Source organism: Cynoglossus semilaevis, chromosome 16 (assembly GCF_000523025.1).
Source record: "Cynoglossus semilaevis isolate Cse_v1.0 chromosome 16, Cse_v1.0, whole genome shotgun sequence".
NCBI lineage: Eukaryota > Metazoa > Chordata > Actinopteri > Pleuronectiformes > Cynoglossidae > Cynoglossus > Cynoglossus semilaevis.
Window position 1 is genome coordinate 11,309,300 of NC_024322.1, and position 19,050 is coordinate 11,328,349.

General features: G+C 39.7%; 4 protein-coding genes across 4 annotated transcripts; 3 read left to right on the forward strand and 1 right to left on the reverse strand.

Moving 5' to 3' along the window:
- The first annotated feature begins 212 nt into the window (after positions 1–212).
- On the forward strand, positions 213–5,104 carry phgdh (phosphoglycerate dehydrogenase). Its single transcript, XM_008328650.3, has 12 exons — positions 213–478; positions 1,048–1,199; positions 1,281–1,346; positions 1,815–1,869; positions 1,998–2,096; positions 2,184–2,316; positions 2,429–2,577; positions 2,686–2,838; positions 3,445–3,583; positions 3,981–4,108; positions 4,203–4,425; positions 4,633–5,104. The coding sequence occupies exons 1-12, from the start codon at positions 341–343 to the stop codon at positions 4,785–4,787; spliced, it is 1,590 nt and encodes a 529-aa protein (XP_008326872.1). The 5' UTR covers positions 213–340; the 3' UTR covers positions 4,788–5,104.
- A 1,393-nt stretch (positions 5,105–6,497) lies between these two features.
- klhl23 (kelch-like family member 23) lies at positions 6,498–11,792 on the forward strand. Its single transcript, XM_008328648.3, has 4 exons — positions 6,498–6,661; positions 7,731–8,963; positions 9,862–10,014; positions 10,094–11,792. Exons 1-4 carry the CDS (start codon positions 6,592–6,594, stop codon positions 10,402–10,404), a joined length of 1,767 nt encoding a protein of 588 aa, XP_008326870.2. The 5' UTR covers positions 6,498–6,591; the 3' UTR covers positions 10,405–11,792.
- A 138-nt stretch (positions 11,793–11,930) lies between these two features.
- ssb (small RNA binding exonuclease protection factor La) lies at positions 11,931–17,204 on the forward strand. The gene is made up of 12 exons (XM_008328646.3): positions 11,931–12,065; positions 12,989–13,052; positions 13,192–13,295; positions 13,969–14,143; positions 14,528–14,635; positions 14,712–14,815; positions 15,463–15,534; positions 15,609–15,651; positions 15,805–15,945; positions 16,037–16,223; positions 16,305–16,433; positions 16,699–17,204. Exons 2-12 carry the CDS (start codon positions 12,996–12,998, stop codon positions 16,776–16,778), a joined length of 1,200 nt encoding a protein of 399 aa, XP_008326868.1. The 5' UTR covers positions 11,931–12,065; positions 12,989–12,995; the 3' UTR covers positions 16,779–17,204.
- mettl5 (methyltransferase 5, N6-adenosine) lies at positions 16,799–18,826 on the reverse strand. The gene is made up of 7 exons (XM_008328647.3): positions 18,575–18,826; positions 18,379–18,493; positions 17,884–18,068; positions 17,591–17,673; positions 17,412–17,463; positions 17,267–17,316; positions 16,799–16,910 (listed from the first exon to the last, which is right to left on the reverse strand). Exons 1-7 carry the CDS (start codon positions 18,672–18,674, stop codon positions 16,869–16,871), a joined length of 627 nt encoding a protein of 208 aa, XP_008326869.2. The 5' UTR covers positions 18,675–18,826; the 3' UTR covers positions 16,799–16,868.
- Positions 18,827–19,050: the final 224 nt, after the last annotated feature.

Consider the following 19,050-nt stretch of genomic DNA (forward strand, 5'->3'; position numbering starts at 1 on the left):
TAAACAGGAAAGAAGAGGTAATGCTTTGCTTAGATTAATTAACAATTATTAAGTTAAACCAATAAGCAAATAGAAAGACATCGCGGTTTTCCTTTTCTTTTTCTTTTTCTTTTTCGTTTCTCTTCTTTTTCTTTTCTCATCTTTTCTAAACGCAGGAGATGACGTCACAGCACCAGGTTCAGAGGTATTGGACGTTCTCCCAGAAGGAGGCGGTCTTCGGAGCAGAGGTGGCCATTCAAAAACACCGCAGTGCAAGGAAAAAACCTCCCTCCATCAGTCTCAGCAAGGCATCAACCTCTGAACTCCACTTTCTGCCGCCGTGTTCTCAAACAGCCCAAAAATGGCCCCCATCTCCATCAAGACCGTGCTGATCAGTGAGAGCGTGGATCCTCGCTGCAGAGCTATCCTGGAGGAAAATGGCATCCGGGTCACAGAGAAGCAGAACATGAAGAAGGATGAACTGATTGCAGAGTTGAAGGTAAACGTATCATCTCTCTTTTCCTGTTGCGTCGCTTCTTTCTCCTGCACAAGTCCCCCCTTTTCTCTCTTGCGTAACATGCACTCATGGCTTGTAGTGAAAACTATTCATTCGCTGCCTGGATTCACCGCAGCAGCTCAAGTCCCGGGAATGGCAATTCAGGAGGAACAGGCCCTATTGCGCACTTTCTTTTCTTGCACTTGAAATCGGTGTGTGTTCTACTGTTAACTTGATTTTTTATTCATTTATGCTTCTTGTGTGTCTTTCACTTGCTGAGGTGAGAACGGTGACTTTCTGCTAAACCCCGCCCCTTTTCAAGCTGATGCAACTCATCCATGATTTTGCCTTTTCTCCCAACATCACATGCAGCAAACACACACACGTTGTATTTTAACACACACCAAAAATCCAAAACAATTGCAGAAATATGTTTGTCAAAAGGAATAGAAATAATTGAAATAATGTTTGAGGGAAGAACTCAAAAAGTTTTAGCTTTGAAGAGTTGTGGAGACTTCATGTTTGTGTTGGATCAGTATCATAATCCAAAACATGGCCTTGTTTTATTCTAGGACTACGATGGTCTTGTTGTCAGATCTGCCACCAAGGTGACAGCGGATGTCATCAATGCAGCAGATAATCTCAAAATCATTGGAAGAGCTGGAACAGGTGTGGACAATGTGGACGTGGATGCCGCCACCAAAAAGGGAATTATCGTGATGAAGTAGGTCACGTCCACATACTGTGTCTGATCTACAGTGTCAACCCTAAAAACTGTTCATTAACTGTCAACTGTTTCCTGCAGCACACCTAGTGGCAACACCATCAGTGCTGCGGAGCTAACATGTACCCTGATAATGAGCCTCTCAAGGTAAGTGAGGTTGATCCATTTACATGTTGTAGTCATAACTTTAAGATAAAAGTTTGACTAAAGAAAATTTTAACCAGGTTAACTTATGGTTTAGTGTAAAGATTCAAAAGTTAACAGAAAGGCCAACAAGCTAGTTAGCTTGTTGGTCCTTATAAAAGTAAGAAAAAAAAGTAGCGATAAAGTGACTGACACAACAAAAACAATGCCTACGGATTATAAAGAGCACACTGTATATAAAATGATTTAAAATTAGAAAATTCTAGACAAACACAAACACAAAAGAGCTCTTTGTTTCTCCTACACTGATGGTGGGCTGTAACGATTATTATTGAAAAATGTTGTAGTCCAGTGAATTCTGTTCAAACACCCCCTGCCCTGCTCCTCCCATTCCTCGGCCGTTCTTTGCACATGCCTGACAAAGTTGTCACAATCCATGAACATGTTTAATTAATGAATTATTTTTTTCAGAAATGTGCCTCAAGCTGCGATGTCAATGAAACAAGGGAACTGGGATCGTAAGAAGGTGAGCAGACATATTGATAAACAACTGCGTTCACAGAGCAAACCGTTCTGACCCTATTGTCCTCCCAACCAGCAGTAATGGGATGAGACATTCAGATCTGTACTTTTGTTCTGTGTGTGACTCCACAGTTCATGGGTGCAGAGCTGTACGGCAAAGTGCTGGGAATAGTGGGACTGGGGAGAATAGGAAAAGAAGTGGCCACAAGAATGCAGTCATTCGGCATGAGAGTGAGTAAAGAGGCTACAACGTGTCAACACTGTTACCTCACTGTTTAGCAAACATTTTGTTGAGATAAAAACTTTTTTTTTAATCAGACCATAGGTTATGATCCCATCACACCACCTCAGGTGTCAGCCAGCTGGGGTGTGGAGCAGATGTCATTGGAACAACTTTGGCCCCAGTGTGATTACATCACAGTACACACTCCCCTGATGCCCTCTACTGTGGGTGAGTGCTGTGCATGTGATAGACGCGGAGCTTCTCATGGTCTTTGACTTCACGTTGCTGTGGTGAAGAGTATTTCTGACATGTAGATTTTTTTTTTTGTTCTATGTTCCAGGTCTTCTCAATGATGAAAGTTTTGCTAAATGCAAGAGAGGAGTAAAGGTGGTAAACTGTGCACGTGGAGGCATCATTGATGAGGCGGCTCTGCTCAGAGCTCTGGAGTCTGGACAGTGTGGTGGAGCAGGTCTGGACGTCTTTGTCGAGGTACGACCACAGCATCTGACTGGAGTCTGCAGTGATGCCTGCATGTTTTCACAAACCAGAATTATTTGCACGTGTCAGTTTATATTTACAATCTGTATTTGTCTGAAGGAGCCTCCCAAAGACCGCTCACTGGTGGACCACCCAAATGTCATCAGTTGTCCTCATCTGGGAGCCAGTACCAAAGAGGCTCAGGCACGCTGTGGGGAGGACATTGCTGTGCAGATCGTGGACATGGTGAAGGGCAAGAACCTGGTTGGAGCAGTAAGTATTATAAAAGTATTTAGTGTAAAATGTCTTTCTTATCTGCAGCTAAGAAAAATAAAATATTTCTCGAAACAAATAATACAAGATGTCCTGAGATGCCCTTGTGATGATCCCATCTGTACACAATCATCTGTGAACAAACTGTAATTAAAAGACGCCACCTAATTTTTTTTTTTTTGTCACCAAGATCAGTCACAACCTCTGTGTCCAACTTCCTATTTTTCTACAGTATGTCTTCAGAAAAGAAAAATAAAGTATAATATAAAAGTATCTATAAAATAAACAAAGTAAATGTATAAAAATTATGAAGAAAGAAACTAATCTTACAGATTAATGCTCAGACACAGACGGCTGTGTATTACACCAGACAAATGTGATACACTGATCAGGTTTTGTTTTCACAATTCTATCATCAAATTTATTTCCAGGAATCAGGTGTGACATACTTACTGGCCTAACTATGGGAAAACTGGAATGTTCACTTCCAATGAGAGGTGTTGACTTACAAACCAATGATAGATTCTAAACACTACATTGTGGATAAAGTTGTCCGTGAAATCCCACGTAGTTCATTCTGATCACACACTTTGTTGTGTCCTGTAGGTGAACGCCCAGGTCCTGGCCAGCACCTTCTCCCAGGAGTCTCACCAACTCATCAAACTGGGAGAAGCCGTGGGAGCTGTGCTGCAGTCCTGCAGTACTTCTCATAAACCACTCAGCCAAGTCAATGTTATCTGTCAAGGTAAGAAAACTGGTGGAACCAGTCTATTTAAAGGGCCAGTGTGTGATTTTGTTTCATATACAGTCCTTGTCCTATTGTGTGTGGGGTACAGTACGCCTACTTTAAGTTCCAGTCATGAAAAACATGTAATACCACACATACAGTAGGTTCTACAATTTCAATTACTTAAAAGAACAATTTGGAAAAGTGTGGGTGTTTATGTTTACACTTACGTACTGTGAACTGGCCATCCTTAAAGAAGTGACCAGACTGAAGTGGTTTTCATATTCATATAGAGAGTTGGGGGGACTATAACTCAGACCCTAACTGTAAATGATGCGATGGTTCTTAATAACATGGTTGTGAGTTTAAATGCAAGAATGCAAACATTACATTAATGAATCCCTCTGTGTTTCAGGTGATTCCCTGAAGTCCTCTGTAGGGTACATGACGTCAGCAGTTCTGGTCGGACTGTTGGATCATGACTCTGGCTGCTCCCCGAACCTCATCAATGTGCTGAGTATGGCCAAGGATTCTGGAATCATGGTAGGACTGCACCGCCATCTGCAGGACAACACAGAGCAATACAGCAACACAGCTAAATTTCTCTTATGTGTGTGTGTGTTGTGTGATTGTGCAGATTAACCAAACGCACTGTGCCACTGACGGAGCCGCTAACGGTGCGTGTAAGGTGGAGATCATGGCCAATGGCTGCAGCTATGAAGCCACTGGTACAGTTCAAGGTGGCGTTCCTGTCCTGCTGGAGCTGAGTGGCAGTGTGTTCAGACAGCCGGTGGCTCTCAGTGGGAATCTGCTCTTCTTCAAGGCCTTGGCCAGTCCTCAACTGCTGTCTTCAGTGGCTGGTAAGACTCCAGCGGGATTTACAGACCTGAAATTACAGCTGTGCTTCTCTCTCTATCAAACTGATTATTGTTTTCTAGATCAGGTATTGTTTTGACAATGACATAATTTTGGAGCTGAGCGATAGTCTTCAAAAGCTAAATAACAGCCTTCCTTGAGGCTTTCTTTCACTGTGGATTCACAGCTCCTCTTCATTGTTCTCTGTGTAGGACTTCTGGCCACGGAGGGTGTGGAGATCGAGTCCTTCAGCGCTCCTTCTGACCACACTGGTGATCTGTGGTACTGCGTGGGGGTGTCCTCTCTACTGCGAGACCTCGGTGCCTTGAAGTCGTTGGTTCAGGAGGCTGCACAGGTCACACTGTAGAACCAGTGTGGCAGCAGACTTTGGCCAGTGGCGGGAGGATGTTCAGTATCTGAAAGATCCTCACAGGTTCAGGGTGGTAGGGTCTGGTAATCAGCTGTGTGTTTGTAGCTAACTACTTGTCTGGGAGTTGAACATGTGGAGTTGGACTCTTTGATAAGTTTCCACTCTTGTGATGGTTTACATGCACCCTGTTGAACTGGTAGTGAATGAAATGTTGTCCTTTTTATGTGACGGTGTTGAATAAAACATACCGACTGAAATGTTGGGTGAACATTTTCTTCTACACTGATTAAATAAAGAATGTGCTGTTGATATGGTGGAGGCCGATTTAAAACTCAGTTGTGTTCAAACTATATTATAGTATGCATAGAAATACTTTTTATAGATACAATAAATTAAGCAGGTGAGATGTCACATAAAATAATTTAACTTAAAAATTAAAAATGCTTTTGTATAGATATAGGTTTTATTGTAATTGATGAACTCTTAAAAATGCTTTTGTATAGATATAGGTAGATATATGTAACTGATTCCAGGGGTATAGTGGTATAAATTAGACCATAATAAATATGCAAGACACATGTTTGTCTACAGCAACTGTTGTTATAAACTATGCTTGAAATTAAAAAGTTTTCAAATTCATATTTCTCCGTGACAACAGCTGCATCTTCATAAGGCAGAACTGTGCACTTCTGCCTGTTATGGAATATAAAAAATGCTCTTAAGATTTTATAGCAGAACTGTAGACTGAATGACAGTGGCTGCTTTAGCTAGAGTAGATAAATGAACTGATATTATACCACTGGGAAATAGTCTAGTCGGCCAATAAATAGCACACAGTAAACACTGTCAGACACCACAGTGTTTTTGGCCATATATGGAATATATTTTAAAATTAAACAAAGTTGTTTTGGGGTTGTGACTAAATCATACCTTGAAGCTTCTTTAAAAAAATCTAAGTTAGTTAATAGAGACCTTGGTCTCTGTCCAGATTCTTTAGTTAAAGAGGGTGATTTCAAATACTTTCTGATGATCTATTATTTTTAATGAAATATAATAATTAAAGATAATTTCAATATAACTTTGTCTTTATTTACATTCATATCTTTTCACATTACACGTTTAAAAAAGTCAAAACCATTGGTAGTGCACAGATAAAAAGCTGACATTTTCTGTAATATATAATGTTTTCTTTTTTTTCAAAATACACATTAAAAAAATACAAACATAGTCTATTTTCCTGTTAATTTAAGTTTCGCTCTGGTCTATCGCGTCCGGACAATTTTTAAACCAAAACTATTCTCCAAGTGAAAAGAAAGAAAGTGGAAGTGTTCCCGTGGAGCAGCTGGACTAAGTACTGTGCAGAGTGTTGGTTAATCCATGTCAGGATTAGTCCAAGCCACTGGAAATGGGTTCAAAATGCCATGGCAACCACAAGGACCGAGGCAGAAACGCGAAGAAGGATAGAGCCGTGTACAGATTTGCATTCTGCACCTTTCTCCTCTCAACACTCCACAATGCGCCGTCCTTGAACGCATCACGGGTCCGTGGACGTAGGCAACGTCCTCGAAAGTAACGGTTCCTGGTGATTTAAGCCGAACCGCTGTTTATATGAAAGACCTGGCGGCGGAGAGGAGAGCATTACGGTGGGGGGGGGGGGGGGGGGGGGGGGGGGGGGGTGGGGGGGGGGGGGGGGGGGGGACGCTGCACACAAATACCAAAATAGGTTGTGAGCCGCCAGCGACCGTCCTGCAGGAGCTATATTGAGGGTCCTGTGCGCGTGTGTTTGTGTGTGTGTTTAAAGATGGACGAGGACAGAGGCGAGTGTCCTTGTGGAGCAGCAGCCCCGCTCCTCCATGGACCTAGAATTAAAGGTAAGACCTTCTCTGGTGTCTACTCTCACAAGTAAATACATGGAGATCTGCACTGCAGTCACATCGTGATCAATAATGAATGGGAAATGCTACACCGCCTATTAATTTTGGCCAGTCTTCACAGTGGGGGTGTGTTTGGATCACTGACATCAGGAGGAACCGCAGCAGATTGAACAGATGACCCTAGACATAGTTGTTTGTTTTATAATAATTTTTTAATAATAATAATCAAATATGGTATATATAGTGCATGTTTCTTGTTTGTTTGTAAACAAAGGACTGTGACGTAACAGTAGCCAAATGAAATGCAAATTTTATCGGACATCGAAAGGAAGTGACTCTGAATGTTGTACAGATTAGATCAGCTGTTTCTCTACTTTGACTTTAAGCCAAAGTAGACTGTTACCTTCAACCACCAACACTGGGAGGATGGTCCTGAACAAGTGCTGCATTAATGGTTTCCACTGCAAGAACCAATAACAGTTTCCTGACAACGAAATCACCAAATCAGCAACTGCTACGTTGCAGTTGAAATACATGAACAAAAGAGATAAAGAGGCAGAACACAGACAACAACCCTTCTGACGTGCTGTACTTTACCTTTACACTGAGGTACTGTTGTGGTGTTAATGCAGAATCTGCACCTTGATTTTGAACAATCTTTTTTTTGTAAGACTTTAAAGATCTGTAAAACGTTTGTGAGCACCTTGTGCTAATTTAAAATACTCCAGGATTAGAGAGCTCTAAACAGACAGAACTACTTGGACGTCTTGTCACATGCGAGTGTAAAACATTAAATGTCATTAATTGACTGTCCTTGCTCATGTGATGAGGGAAGATCACGAGAGAGAGAACTGCGCTGCAAAACACATTGTTTGTTATATCTAGATGAAGCAAAAAAAAAAAAAATACACAGTCACTGCAGGGTCGTTCTCCTGCGTGTGAAAAGAACCTTCTGGTAACAATTGTACTTGGAGGGAAAAAAATAGGACATCATGAGACATGCTAATGTAAAAGTACCAAAGGGAATTCTGTTGGATCGCTGACGTCTTTGTGTGTGTTTCTTCAGGCAACGTGATGTCACAGAGAAAAAATGATCTCTACACGTTTGACTTCTCTGACGGAGACCATCCAGCTCAGGTCCTGGATTCTCTCAGGCACTTCTACACCAACGGCCTGTTCACAGACGTTTCCCTCCAGTGTGCTGGTTCTGGACAGGTGTTTCACTGCCACAGGGTGCTGCTGTCGGCCCGCAGCTCTTACTTTAGAGTCATGTTCACAGCGGACATGAGGGAGAGGTCGAACAGCAGCATCACACTGATCGGAGTGGACGGTGAGGTTCTGGGAGCTCTGGTCAACTACGTGTACACGGCTCACATCTGCATCACTGAGAGCAACGTGCAGAGACTGCTGGAGGCCGCCGACCTCCTGCAGTTCTGTTCGGTCAAACGGGCCTGTGAGGAGTTCCTCATCCGGCTCCTGGATGTGGACAACTGCCTAGGCATGCACGCCTTTGCCCAGCTGCACATTTGTCCTGGACTGGAGCGGGAGGCGAGGAGAATGATTTTGAGCAGATTTAAAGAGCTCGTACAACAAGAAGAGTTTCTAGAGTTGGACCAAGACAGGATGAGACTGGTTCTGGTTTGCCAAAGCACGACTCTTCAGAAGGACGATGTTCTGATTGATGCCGTGGCCAAATGGGTGGCTCACGACTTCAAGAATCGTCTCCACCATGTTGTTGACATGCTGCATTCCGTTCACCTGGACTTGGATGAAACTTATTTCAAGGCTGCTTTAGAGGTGCACAAGCAAAGCTTCTGGAGGAGTGAGGTGAAATTCAAATCTGTGATAGCTAAGGCTCTAAGATCAGATAAGAAGGAGACTTTGTCTAGCAGAAAAACATCTTCCAGTATGTACATCATTGGTGGATACTACTGGCACCCTCTCTGTGACGTTCACATCTGGGATCCCACCAGCAACACCTGGGTGCAGGGCAAGTCCATGCCTGATCATACAAGAGAGAGTTACAGCATCACTGCACTTGGAGCAAATATATATGTAACTGGAGGTTACAGAACCAACACGGTGGAGGCCCTGGACGATGTTTGGATTTATAACTGTGACTATGACGAATGGACCGAGGGCTGCCCCATGATTACAGCCAGGTACTACCATTGCTCTGTGGCTCTGCACGGCTGTATTTATGCCATCGGAGGCTACAGAGGAGGAGCTCCAGAGCGAGACGCTGAGTTTTATGACCCGTTGAAGAAGAAATGGTTTCCTGTGGCCAAGATGATTCAAGGTGGGTGAAATGACAGAGGGATAAAAAGGGATGAAATGACATGAGATCCAATGGCAGAGCGAGAGATGTTCTCAGATGTTCTTGGTCCATCCTGTAATTATAGATGCTCATGTTTTAGTTTTGTTTGGTTGAACTGCATAACTGATTGTTGTTGTACAAAGTCATGCGAAATATTTAGTCTCAGTTTCCTGATCGCTACTGGTAAAGTTTGAGCTACATGACAGAAACGTCATAAATACATAAACCTTTAAGGTTGTTTTTGTAAAGTGTGGAATTAATTTTTGTTTCTTTATGGAAATAAGGTAAACTAGTAATTTAAAGTAAAGCCTAAAAGTAAGACAGTATAAAGATGCCTTTAGCTCTTAGCCACTCAAATGCCAAATTAGTTCATTAACACTGTATCCCAGGAAAAAGTATCCCAGAAATATGTTAATTATCTTTAAAAATCTGTAAAATAATCACTTAAAAAGGTCTACAAAATTAAGGCTAATCCTATCTTTATAAAACTGTCAATTTACACATGTAGTCTCAAGTCGCAGACCTTTTTTGTAAAACATAATGTAGTTTTTTTTTCTAAATTCAATCTATCAAAATAGACCATTGACAAAATGACCATTGACGGTCAGTTTTTTTTAGCCCTGTGCTTGTCTCGTTAGCTGGCAGGTATTACCCATGTGTTAGGGTTAGGGTTAGCAGAGTTAATATTAGACAAGTGGTGAAAAGGTGGATATTAATAGATACCAGAAGGCCAGTGTATCTGTCTGATGTGTAACTTTTTTGTTATCAAATTCAAAGGTTCATCACATAAGGCTGGTGATGTGTCTGAGCTTACAGTGCCGTGTGTATTCACCCAGTGCATTGACCAGATTTTACTGAGTGACCTCTGTTCTCTCTGAAGGTGTAGGTAATGCCAGCGCCTGTGTAGTGGGGGAGAACATTTACGTAACTGGAGGTCACTATGGATACAGAGGGAGCTCCACCTATGAAAAAATCCAGGTGTACACTCCAGACGTCAATGAGTGGAGTATCATCACAGTCAGCCCACATCCAGGTATGAGACGATGGATATGGAATGTCAGGTATCTTTGCTTTAATTTTTTTTTTAAATTTAAAATTCTCGTACCTTTCAGAGTATGGACTGTGCACAGTGGCTCTCAACAACAAGCTGTATTTGGTGGGCGGACAAACAACGATGGCAGACTGCTACGACACAGAAAGAGACGAGTGGAGACCGATATCTGTGATGAAGGAGATGAGGATGGAGTGTGGGGCTGTGGTGATCAATGGCTGTATCTATGTTACAGGAGGATACTCGTACTCAAAGGGAACTTACCTGGAGAGCATTGAGAAGTATGACCCCGAACTGGACTCGTGGCAAATAGTGGGGACACTTCCCAGCGCTAGCAGATCACACGGGTGCATTAGTGTTCACGGTGTTTAGTGTTGAGTTGAACGCTTTTTATTTAATGATATTTGTGCCAAATGGATACAGACTGTGAGCTGTACTGTGCTCTCAAAGGATGCCAAGCTATTATGTTTTACACTGGGCCACTTTGGAGAACTACACTTTTGCCAAACATGAAGTACAACTGTACGACCTCACTTAAATCATGTTAGATTTCCATAGTGGGTTTTTAAAAATATTTATAATAATTTATAGATTATTATTCTAATTTAGTTTAATTCAAGCAGATAGTCTGATTAAACATAAATTATGTTTTAATGGAAACCTAAATTCTGTATATATTTAACAGTCAAAATGCCTTGGCTGTTTTGGTGACATTATGAAACTCAGGCAGCTTAGTCATGGAAACAGGACAGGAACTCTCCTGACAATTCACCAGTTTATAAATTAAAGATCAATATCTGTAGAGAGAGTTTTTTTGGGAAGTACAGACACAATATTTTACTTCCTGCAGCTGCTTCAAAAATAATTTATTTAGAGGAATATGTTAAATATGAATTTACATATATTACATAGTGTGTATTATTACAATATGAGGTTATTCATACTGGTGTAATATGTAAGCTAATTTACGAATAACTGCAGAAGAATATTTAGATACATTTTATGAGTAATGATCAGAGTAAAAAATGCCTTTTTGCAAATTAGCCATTTACCGGTGGTATTAGAGCCCTTTAGCGAACAAAAGTTGAACATCATGTGAAACTTCGTACAGTATTATGCGTTGACTAGAAGGCTTCGTACACAAATACATACATAGAGATTATTTGTTCACGTAAAATATGTAATACCAGCTAGAGCCTAAATTTAGATGCTATTTTTTGGTGTATCGACAAACCAGCTTTTGCAAGGACAGAGTTGGCCATTTTTGATAATCATTTATTCTGGTGTATTATTTATGATTGTTAAGAGCTAAGATTTCACTGAGAAAAAACAATGGTACTGTTGGAATGTGTGAAAATCATTTCATAGATTTTTTTTAATGCCTATACCTAAATCAATGAACAAAGGGTTATATACATTTAACAAAAGTATTTCTATACTTTTATGGAATTTTTCTGAAGTAATTTACTAGCATTGCTTATTAATTTTTTTCTTTTCTTTTCTTTTTTTTTCTTTTTTTCTCGGATCCATTAAAATACCATTTTAACATGCACATGTGTTTGTTTTCTTCTAAAAATAGAGCCCTGTTAATGAAACGTCAGCAACATAAATTATACCCTAAATGTTGATATGTTGATATGAATATAATATTTTGTGAATTTGTGAATGCCTCCCGCAGGTTGTTTGTATAATTAAGCGTTTTGGTAACTGAGACATGTTGTGACAATAGACCAAGTATCTGATTAATCAAAATTTTATCGTTTAAATATCCTATTGAAACATTTAATTTTTGACATTTAATAAACCATCTGTTTTAAGTATTAAAACCAAATTTTCACTTTTTTGGAGATTATAGCACCACTCTGCGGCAGCTGGCTGTAACACACATGCTTTTACATTTGTAATGTGTGCTGGAACTGAGTCTTTTTGGTCGTCGCTGTTCGCCGTAGCACGCAGTTTTCACAACGTGCAAGCAACGAAGTCAAGACTTGAGTTTTCGTCAAAAACCGCTGCGGACGCCAAATAACTACAGCGTGAGATATGTTTTTATATATATTTAATTTTTTATATATTTCTTATTTAATGTATATGGTAAACGTTGTAAAATGGTTAGAGCGGGTGAAAAAACACGTTCGGCGTCTTTCGTGCTACACGCTTGTCGCTTGAAACAAACTATGAATATGAATGGATTATTACAATTTTTCAATTCAAATGACTCAAGTCTACTTTAATAGTGATGAGAAATACTTGTGCGATGCTCCTTTGCAGAGACTCGTACCTAATTTTATGTTTGTGATAATATAGCATGTTAGCCGTTCAGCTAGTTGCAGCGCCGGCATGACATCGGGGCTAGTCCAATTATATTCTACTGAAATGCTGCAATGTTGACATTTGGTAGTGCAAAGGACGTTGACAGATTGCCGAGTATTTGTCAAATGTTAGTGCAAAGGACGTTGACAGATTGCCGAAGATTCGTCTACAGAGCATATCTTGTCACCATGATTATTTTTTACCAATCATTAAAGCATTGTGTCTGCTTATGGATGACGTCTTATAAAGTTTCGAAGTTCTTTAAGCCACCTTCAATGGTACATGAGAAAACTACTGTTAAACTACGACTTGAATTGAAATGTAGTGTTCAGTTTTATTTTGGGACTCTGTGGAATATGCAGCTCCCCATCCCTGACTAGCAGAGGGTGCCAACGTCGTTTTTGTTCGATTTTTTGATGTCCAGCCAAACAAAGCAGGTTGTGATATACAGTAGATGTCTGATTGAGATTTCTGCCTATTTTACCTATACACCTAATACCTAATAACCAGGTACTGTAAAAAGTCTAAATCTAGCGACTCTTTAGCACAACCAAAAAGAATATCTAAACATGTTTTTACTTTAAAGAGTCTCGTCCATTGGAATGTTACGACATTTATATTAATCAAGGTCACTTTAACTTCACAGGACGACCATGGAAGCAGATCAAGAGATGTCTTCAGTTGAAATGAAGGTGGTTAGACAAATTGAGGTAAGTGTCGCATTGTATTTTTAAACTAAAGACAATCCCACAATTTTTGACCACAAACACACGTTGGTGACAAGCGATAGCAGCCCTGTATAACACATATGTGTTTCATTAATGTCTGAAGTGTGTCTTTGTTTTCTAGTACTATTTTGGAGACCACAATCTTCCAAAGGATAAGTTTCTCAAAGAACAACTGCTGCTTGATGATGGCTGGGTGCCTTTGGAAACTATGCTAAAATTTAACAGGTTTGTTTGTTGTTTTATCCTGTCTCCATATTTTCACATTTCAGCTAATATGGAATCTTGACTCATCTAAGCCATCTTTTTATACCGGCGTTAATATGTGATCCCAGTGCCATTTAGAGAGTGGGAGTCAAATAACAACAATGCCACAGCATTGTACAGGCTGGTGTTGTTCCAGTGTTGGTAATAAACCAGTGTCATTCCTCAGGACAGTGTCATATCTGACAGCTGGACTTATCAAAAACTCCCAGGATAATTGGACACAAATGTTTGAAAAAGTAGAAACCAGCATGTTTGTTGACAGATGATTCAGAAATATTTGCTTTGGCATCAATAAATTGCTTCAGATTTGCTCAAGATTATTGCAATAGACAGTGAATCATCAAACAGAAGTGGACTAAAAAGACTGATGACTAATCAGTCTGCAAACCCAGTGCATGACTGACGAAAGGTCAGGCAAGATTATTCCATCTCCACACCCCTCCTATGTTTCTTAGTTTTCACAGCCATTCTGTGATGGGTTGATATGGGCTCACATTATTGAAGATATATATATATAATTTTTTTCTACATTATTTCTTTTTTTAAAGCATGACAATTTAAGCCGTCAAAACTGTCCACAGAGTTCTTCTTTATATCATGTAGTTATACAAATATCCTTTTATTTCTTCTGCAGACTGAAGTCTATAACCACAGAGAGCAGCGTCATTGTCACAGCTCTACAGAAATCAAAGACTGGCCTCGTGGAAATCAGTGAAGACAAGACAAAGATCAGGAGGTCCCCAGATAAGCCCTTACCTGACTTTAATGATGAATACAAGGATGCTGTCAAACACAAATCTGTCTACATGGTAGGTTGGCTGATATGTCTCCACCAAATTCATAGGGAACAATCAATTTTTCCTCTGTTGAATAGTTTTTTTATGCTTTGATTTGGCACATGTTTTAATGTCATACTGTGAGCTAAAGATGGGCTCCTTTGGGGCTAGTGTTTCCCAACCTTTTTTGTGACACAACACATAATTTACATTACAAAAATGTTTGATGAAATGACTTTCTAGTTTTAATATACCCTGGCCTAGATAGTTTATTGCTGAAATACACAAAGTTCCCTTCAATTGCTCTAAGTAATAGCCATCTGCTGCCACCCAGTGGAAGAATATTTAATTTTTCTGCCTTATATTTTCTATATAAGCTTCTTTTGCAATCTGTATATATTTTTTGTGTGATTCTAGAAAGGGTTTCCCCTGGAAACTACACTGGATGAAATTCAGGAATGGCTGTCTAGTAAAGGAACCATAGAAAACATCCAAATGAGGAGAAACCTCCAGAGGCAGTTTAAGGTAACACGGGTGTATTCCTGACAGTGAAATGTTTCTTTGGTTTTAGAAGGAATGGTGATAGCATGTCTCTTTGCAGGGCTCAGTTTTCATCTGCTTCAACACAGAGGAGTCTTCCAAACAGTTCCTCGAACGTTCAGACATAAAGTCATTCAAAGACAATGAGCTGCTTGTGTTATCAAGGTAAATAGTGTTAGCATATAATTTCATCTCTACCTCGCTCTGTACAAAAGATGGAGGTTCTTATTGAGGCCAATCTATTTTTTGTATTAAAACAATTTGGGGAAAAAGAGAACCAAGTAAGAAAGATTAAAATGTATTTACTAAGTTCATTCTGAACTTTGGATCGTGATCAGACTCATGCTACAGTAACCTAACTATAAAAGGTTTAACATGGCTTTTATTAGGACCAATTGTGACCACACCTGTGTGACGCTCGCATGTTTATATTTATCCAACTTCCTGGTGAACACTGTTTTGGCAAAACTGTGTTCAAAACACTACATCAAATCACTATTTACAAAATTGAAAAACGGTGCCATTTCCTTTTAAGATACTGAAAATGTTGTAACTGTGAATGAAAGTGTACAAACACTTTGATGCTATTTGGCACCTTTTGAATATGATTGAACATCTCTGACATATGATGCTTTTAAGAGGATCTTACCATATGCCTGTGTTCATTTTATAAGAATTTCCATGACATTTAGCCAACAGGCTGTATGAAAACATGCTAAATGTTTTTTTATTATTTAGTATTTCCAGTACTTGTGCTCAAGAAAGCAAAGATGTTTTAACAAATAATCAGTCCTACTGTGATCTTTTTTCAGGGAAGACTACCATGCAAAGAAAGCAGAAGAGCGCAAACAGTCCAAAGCAGAGAATAAAGCCAAAGCTAAGCAGTGAGTATGTTTTGTCTCAGTGTCATATTCCAACATTTTTATAAACATTTGCTAAATTAAACAATGTCATGCAGAGACAAGGAGCAGCAACAGAAAGAGGCAGAAGAAAAAGAAATGGTAGGATTTTCTCAGCTTATGTAGTGAATCTTGTTCTTCTGATGTAGTGAGTCGCTTCATGGTATAGTGTATTGTTTTAAAAGGATTCATATTTTGTCAGCAGGCCAGTGTGCACTTAAGACTCACGTCACCTGAACGCTAACTGTGTCGTAGGGTTTGCTTCTGGAGGAACAGTCCGGCTGCTTGTTGAGGTTTTCAGGAGAACTGGAAGATGTTTCCAGAGAGGACTTTCACGTGTTGTTCTCAGGACACGGGAAGATAAAGTGGGTCGATTTTACCAGAGGAGCCAAAGAGGTAAAACCCAAACATTAACGTCGTCAGTTTTAACATTGACCAGATGGCAGAAGAGCAATGTTTAACATTTTATATATTTACCTCCATAAAGGGCACTCTACTATTTGATGGGAAAGCAAAAGAGGCATTCGAGAAGGCCAAGGAGGCAAATGGAGGGGAGCTAAAAATCAAGGACAACAGTGTGACATGGCAGGTGCTGGAGGGAGACGACGAGAAGGAGGAATTGAAAAAGATTATCGAAGCTCAACAGGAGTCATACAGCAGGTCCAGAGGCAGAGGTGAATACGACGGGGATTCAAAAATCTAATTATTAGGTTGTGTTTTCTCTCACTTAAATTCTGTATGTTTTATGTCTTAAGGTGGAAGAGGAAGATCTGGTGGCAGGGGCAGAGGTGGCAAAAGGGGCAGAGGTGGCCGGGATCAGGGGAGAGCACATTATCAGGGCAAAAAGACAAAGTTCGACAGTGATGATGAAGGCGTTGAAGAGGGTGAGTCAAGATTTTCAGCTGTATCAAATTAGTGTGCCAACCAACGGGGTCGCACTATGTTAATTAGTAAACAGCATCTGAAGTTATAATAGTCCAGGTCTCGGTGTAATAGTGTGGGTGGGAGGGACTAGAGGCTAAAAAGGTCATTTGTGGTGGTTGAGTATTTCATAAGTAATTTCCTTCATTTTTTTTTTTTTTCATAAGTAATTTCCTTCATTTTTTTTTTTTTTCATAAGTAATTTCCTTCATTTTTTTTTTTTTTCAGCACCTTCGACTCAGAAGAGAGAACGGGACGATGCTGATGGTCCTGCAGCAAAAGTTGCCAAAACAGAAAATGGATCTTAGTCACAAGAATACTTTTTTTCTTTTTTTTTTGTGAAAACATTTATTATAAACAGAAACAGAGACAATATAAAATCCATTCCACTTAAAACTTCAGGTTTTTGAGAATCTTAAGAAATCCACTTGGATGTCGACCTAAAGAAAAAAAGAGAAAAGTTAAACAGTGATCGCCATCAGATATCATCAGATGCCTTTTAAGTCCCTGTACAATAATGTTCATCGATTATGTAGTTTTGTTTGTAACATTTTAAGGTATTAAACACATGATCTAACTGGGACATTTTAGTTAGTTTTGTAAGGCCTGTGGAGTTGATGCCCCACTGTGTGTATTTTGTTTTTCATTGAATTCCAATAATGAGTGAGAACATCTGCTTTGCTGTTTTTTAAGTTTGCATATGTGAATAGAAAATAAAACATTTCACAAAACAAGCTGGATTTTTGTTATTTGTCCACTGGACACATTGTAGTTGATGAAGTTCACATGAACTTACCGACTTCTTTTTGTGAAACTTGTAAGATGCCGGCAGGTCGTATCTGAGTTCTGCAGGCCAGAAAAGAAGACTTGAATGAATTCCCCCATCAGCCATGTTTACAGTATGTTCATTTACCATGATGTGTCCTGTGTTTTTTCTTTACCTGCTATGACTTCCATCTTTACTCCCCAGTCAGTAGCTTTTTTTTGTATGTGCTTTAATCAGAGGGTCACAGAAACACAGAGATGCAAAGATCAGGCATCCGTGAGGTAAATAAACTGAAATCAAGACGTGAAATGTAACGTTTTGTCACAAAAAAATGTTAAATAAGCCGTCACTCACCTCTCGTGTTGATGTTTTATGAAGTGAGTAGACTGCGGTCTTTGCCATTGTTAATGCAGTCTTTAGGAATTTCATGTCCATTCCTTTGACATTGATCAAAGTAAACAGACATGAACAGAAAGTTTGTACCACTGAGTTAAAACTGCAACTTTGGTGATTGAAATGTGGGAATAGAACATCTAGTGGTGAGATACTGTACATGTTTGTAGGGTAATCTTAAGCTGCCATTAAAACACAAAAAGTTTTAAACGTATAAAAAAGAAAGTACAAAAGTAACAGCGCATGTTACAAACCTTGGTTGTGTTTGGTTCCAAATGGTGGATTCATGATGACTGTGTCAAACTTTTGGGCATAAGCATCTGGCTCAAGAGAACACAGATCACACTGGACCAAATCCACATTAGAGATCTCAAATTCATCAACGTTTCTTTTAAAAATGTCCAAGGCATCATCGTCAATGTCAAAGCCGACGCAGAGTCTAAAGTGAAGAAAGTTGGGTGTGGGTGAAAGAAAAACATTGAAATGTATTATTGTATTACAATACAACGTAGCAGGAAACTACATGTCGATTGTCTACTAATAATTCAAACAATTGATTTACACACATTGTATCGAATTAAATGAATGAGGGTGAACATTATCCTTTTTGATTGTTTTGATTTGTATTGTCTGACAACCCTTGTTTTATGAAACTCTACAGTTCAATCGTATTATAACATTATTCGAAAGATATTTGATAATATAACTAAATAACCACAATTCAAGCTACGTAGATACTGTCATCTCACCCTGCATCGAGCATCGCAGACCCGATACTGAGTACTCCACAACCACATCCCAGATCTGCCACCAGTCTGCCCTCGATGTCATCGAAAGTGTTGTGGATTGTGTAAAGCATACATGCTGTGGAAAACAGACAAGCAAATACTGTCAACAACCTCCACAAAACCCAAAACCAGCTGACCAGCTTTCTGCTTTTGACACCTGCTATGTGGGGACTAGTTGGGTACTGCTCCAGAAGGATTTTTGGTTCTTCAAACACGTCCACCTGCTGCAGACAACTCTCCAGTTCCTTAAGTTTCATCCCGACTCACTGTAAAACCACAACTAAGAGTACCCTACACCGAGTTGAATTTTATTTGAGACTATGTTTTCCAGCTGTAATTTCTGTGGTTGTGTTTTCGAGCATGTTGCACATACGTAATTTCCGTCTTGTGTGCACCCCTCAAAACAATCCGTCCGTGGGCGTGCCACGGACGGATTGTTTTGTGACACCTTGTTTTGTGACACCTGATATTCAGTTCCTACGCAGACGTTTGAGCATCCTTTTCGGTCGTTTTTCTTAACAGCCTGCATCCATAACGACATCGTATTTTTTTTTTTTTTATTAGATCTTGTAGTGCAATAATGATATGAAGTGCATTTCAAAATACCAGGAACATTATTGCTGAAGGTAAAAC

Coding starts and splice junctions, on each gene's coding strand:
- phgdh (XM_008328650.3), top strand. CDS start 341: ATGGCCCCCATCTCCATCAAGACCGTGCTGATCAGTGAGAGCGTGGAT. Junction 2,097..2,183: donor TGCAGTCATTCGGCATGAGA/GTGAGTAAAGAG, acceptor TTTTTTAATCAG/ACCATAGGTTATGATCCCAT. Junction 2,839..3,444: donor GCAAGAACCTGGTTGGAGCA/GTAAGTATTATA, acceptor TGTGTCCTGTAG/GTGAACGCCCAGGTCCTGGC.
- klhl23 (XM_008328648.3), top strand. CDS start 6,592: ATGGACGAGGACAGAGGCGAGTGTCCTTGTGGAGCAGCAGCCCCGCTC. Junction 6,662..7,730: donor CCATGGACCTAGAATTAAAG/GTAAGACCTTCT, acceptor GTGTTTCTTCAG/GCAACGTGATGTCACAGAGA. Junction 10,015..10,093: donor CACAGTCAGCCCACATCCAG/GTATGAGACGAT, acceptor CGTACCTTTCAG/AGTATGGACTGTGCACAGTG.
- ssb (XM_008328646.3), top strand. CDS start 12,996: ATGGAAGCAGATCAAGAGATGTCTTCAGTTGAAATGAAGGTGGTTAGA. Junction 13,296..13,968: donor ACTATGCTAAAATTTAACAG/GTTTGTTTGTTG, acceptor TTTCTTCTGCAG/ACTGAAGTCTATAACCACAG. Junction 16,434..16,698: donor TGATGAAGGCGTTGAAGAGG/GTGAGTCAAGAT, acceptor TTTTTTTTTCAG/CACCTTCGACTCAGAAGAGA.
- mettl5 (XM_008328647.3), bottom strand. CDS start 18,674: ATGAAACTTAAGGAACTGGAGAGTTGTCTGCAGCAGGTGGACGTGTTT. Junction 18,494..18,574: donor AACTAGTCCCCACATAGCAG/GTGTCAAAAGCA, acceptor TGTTTTCCACAG/CATGTATGCTTTACACAATC. Junction 17,674..17,883: donor TGGAACCAAACACAACCAAG/GTTTGTAACATG, acceptor TCAATGTCAAAG/GAATGGACATGAAATTCCTA.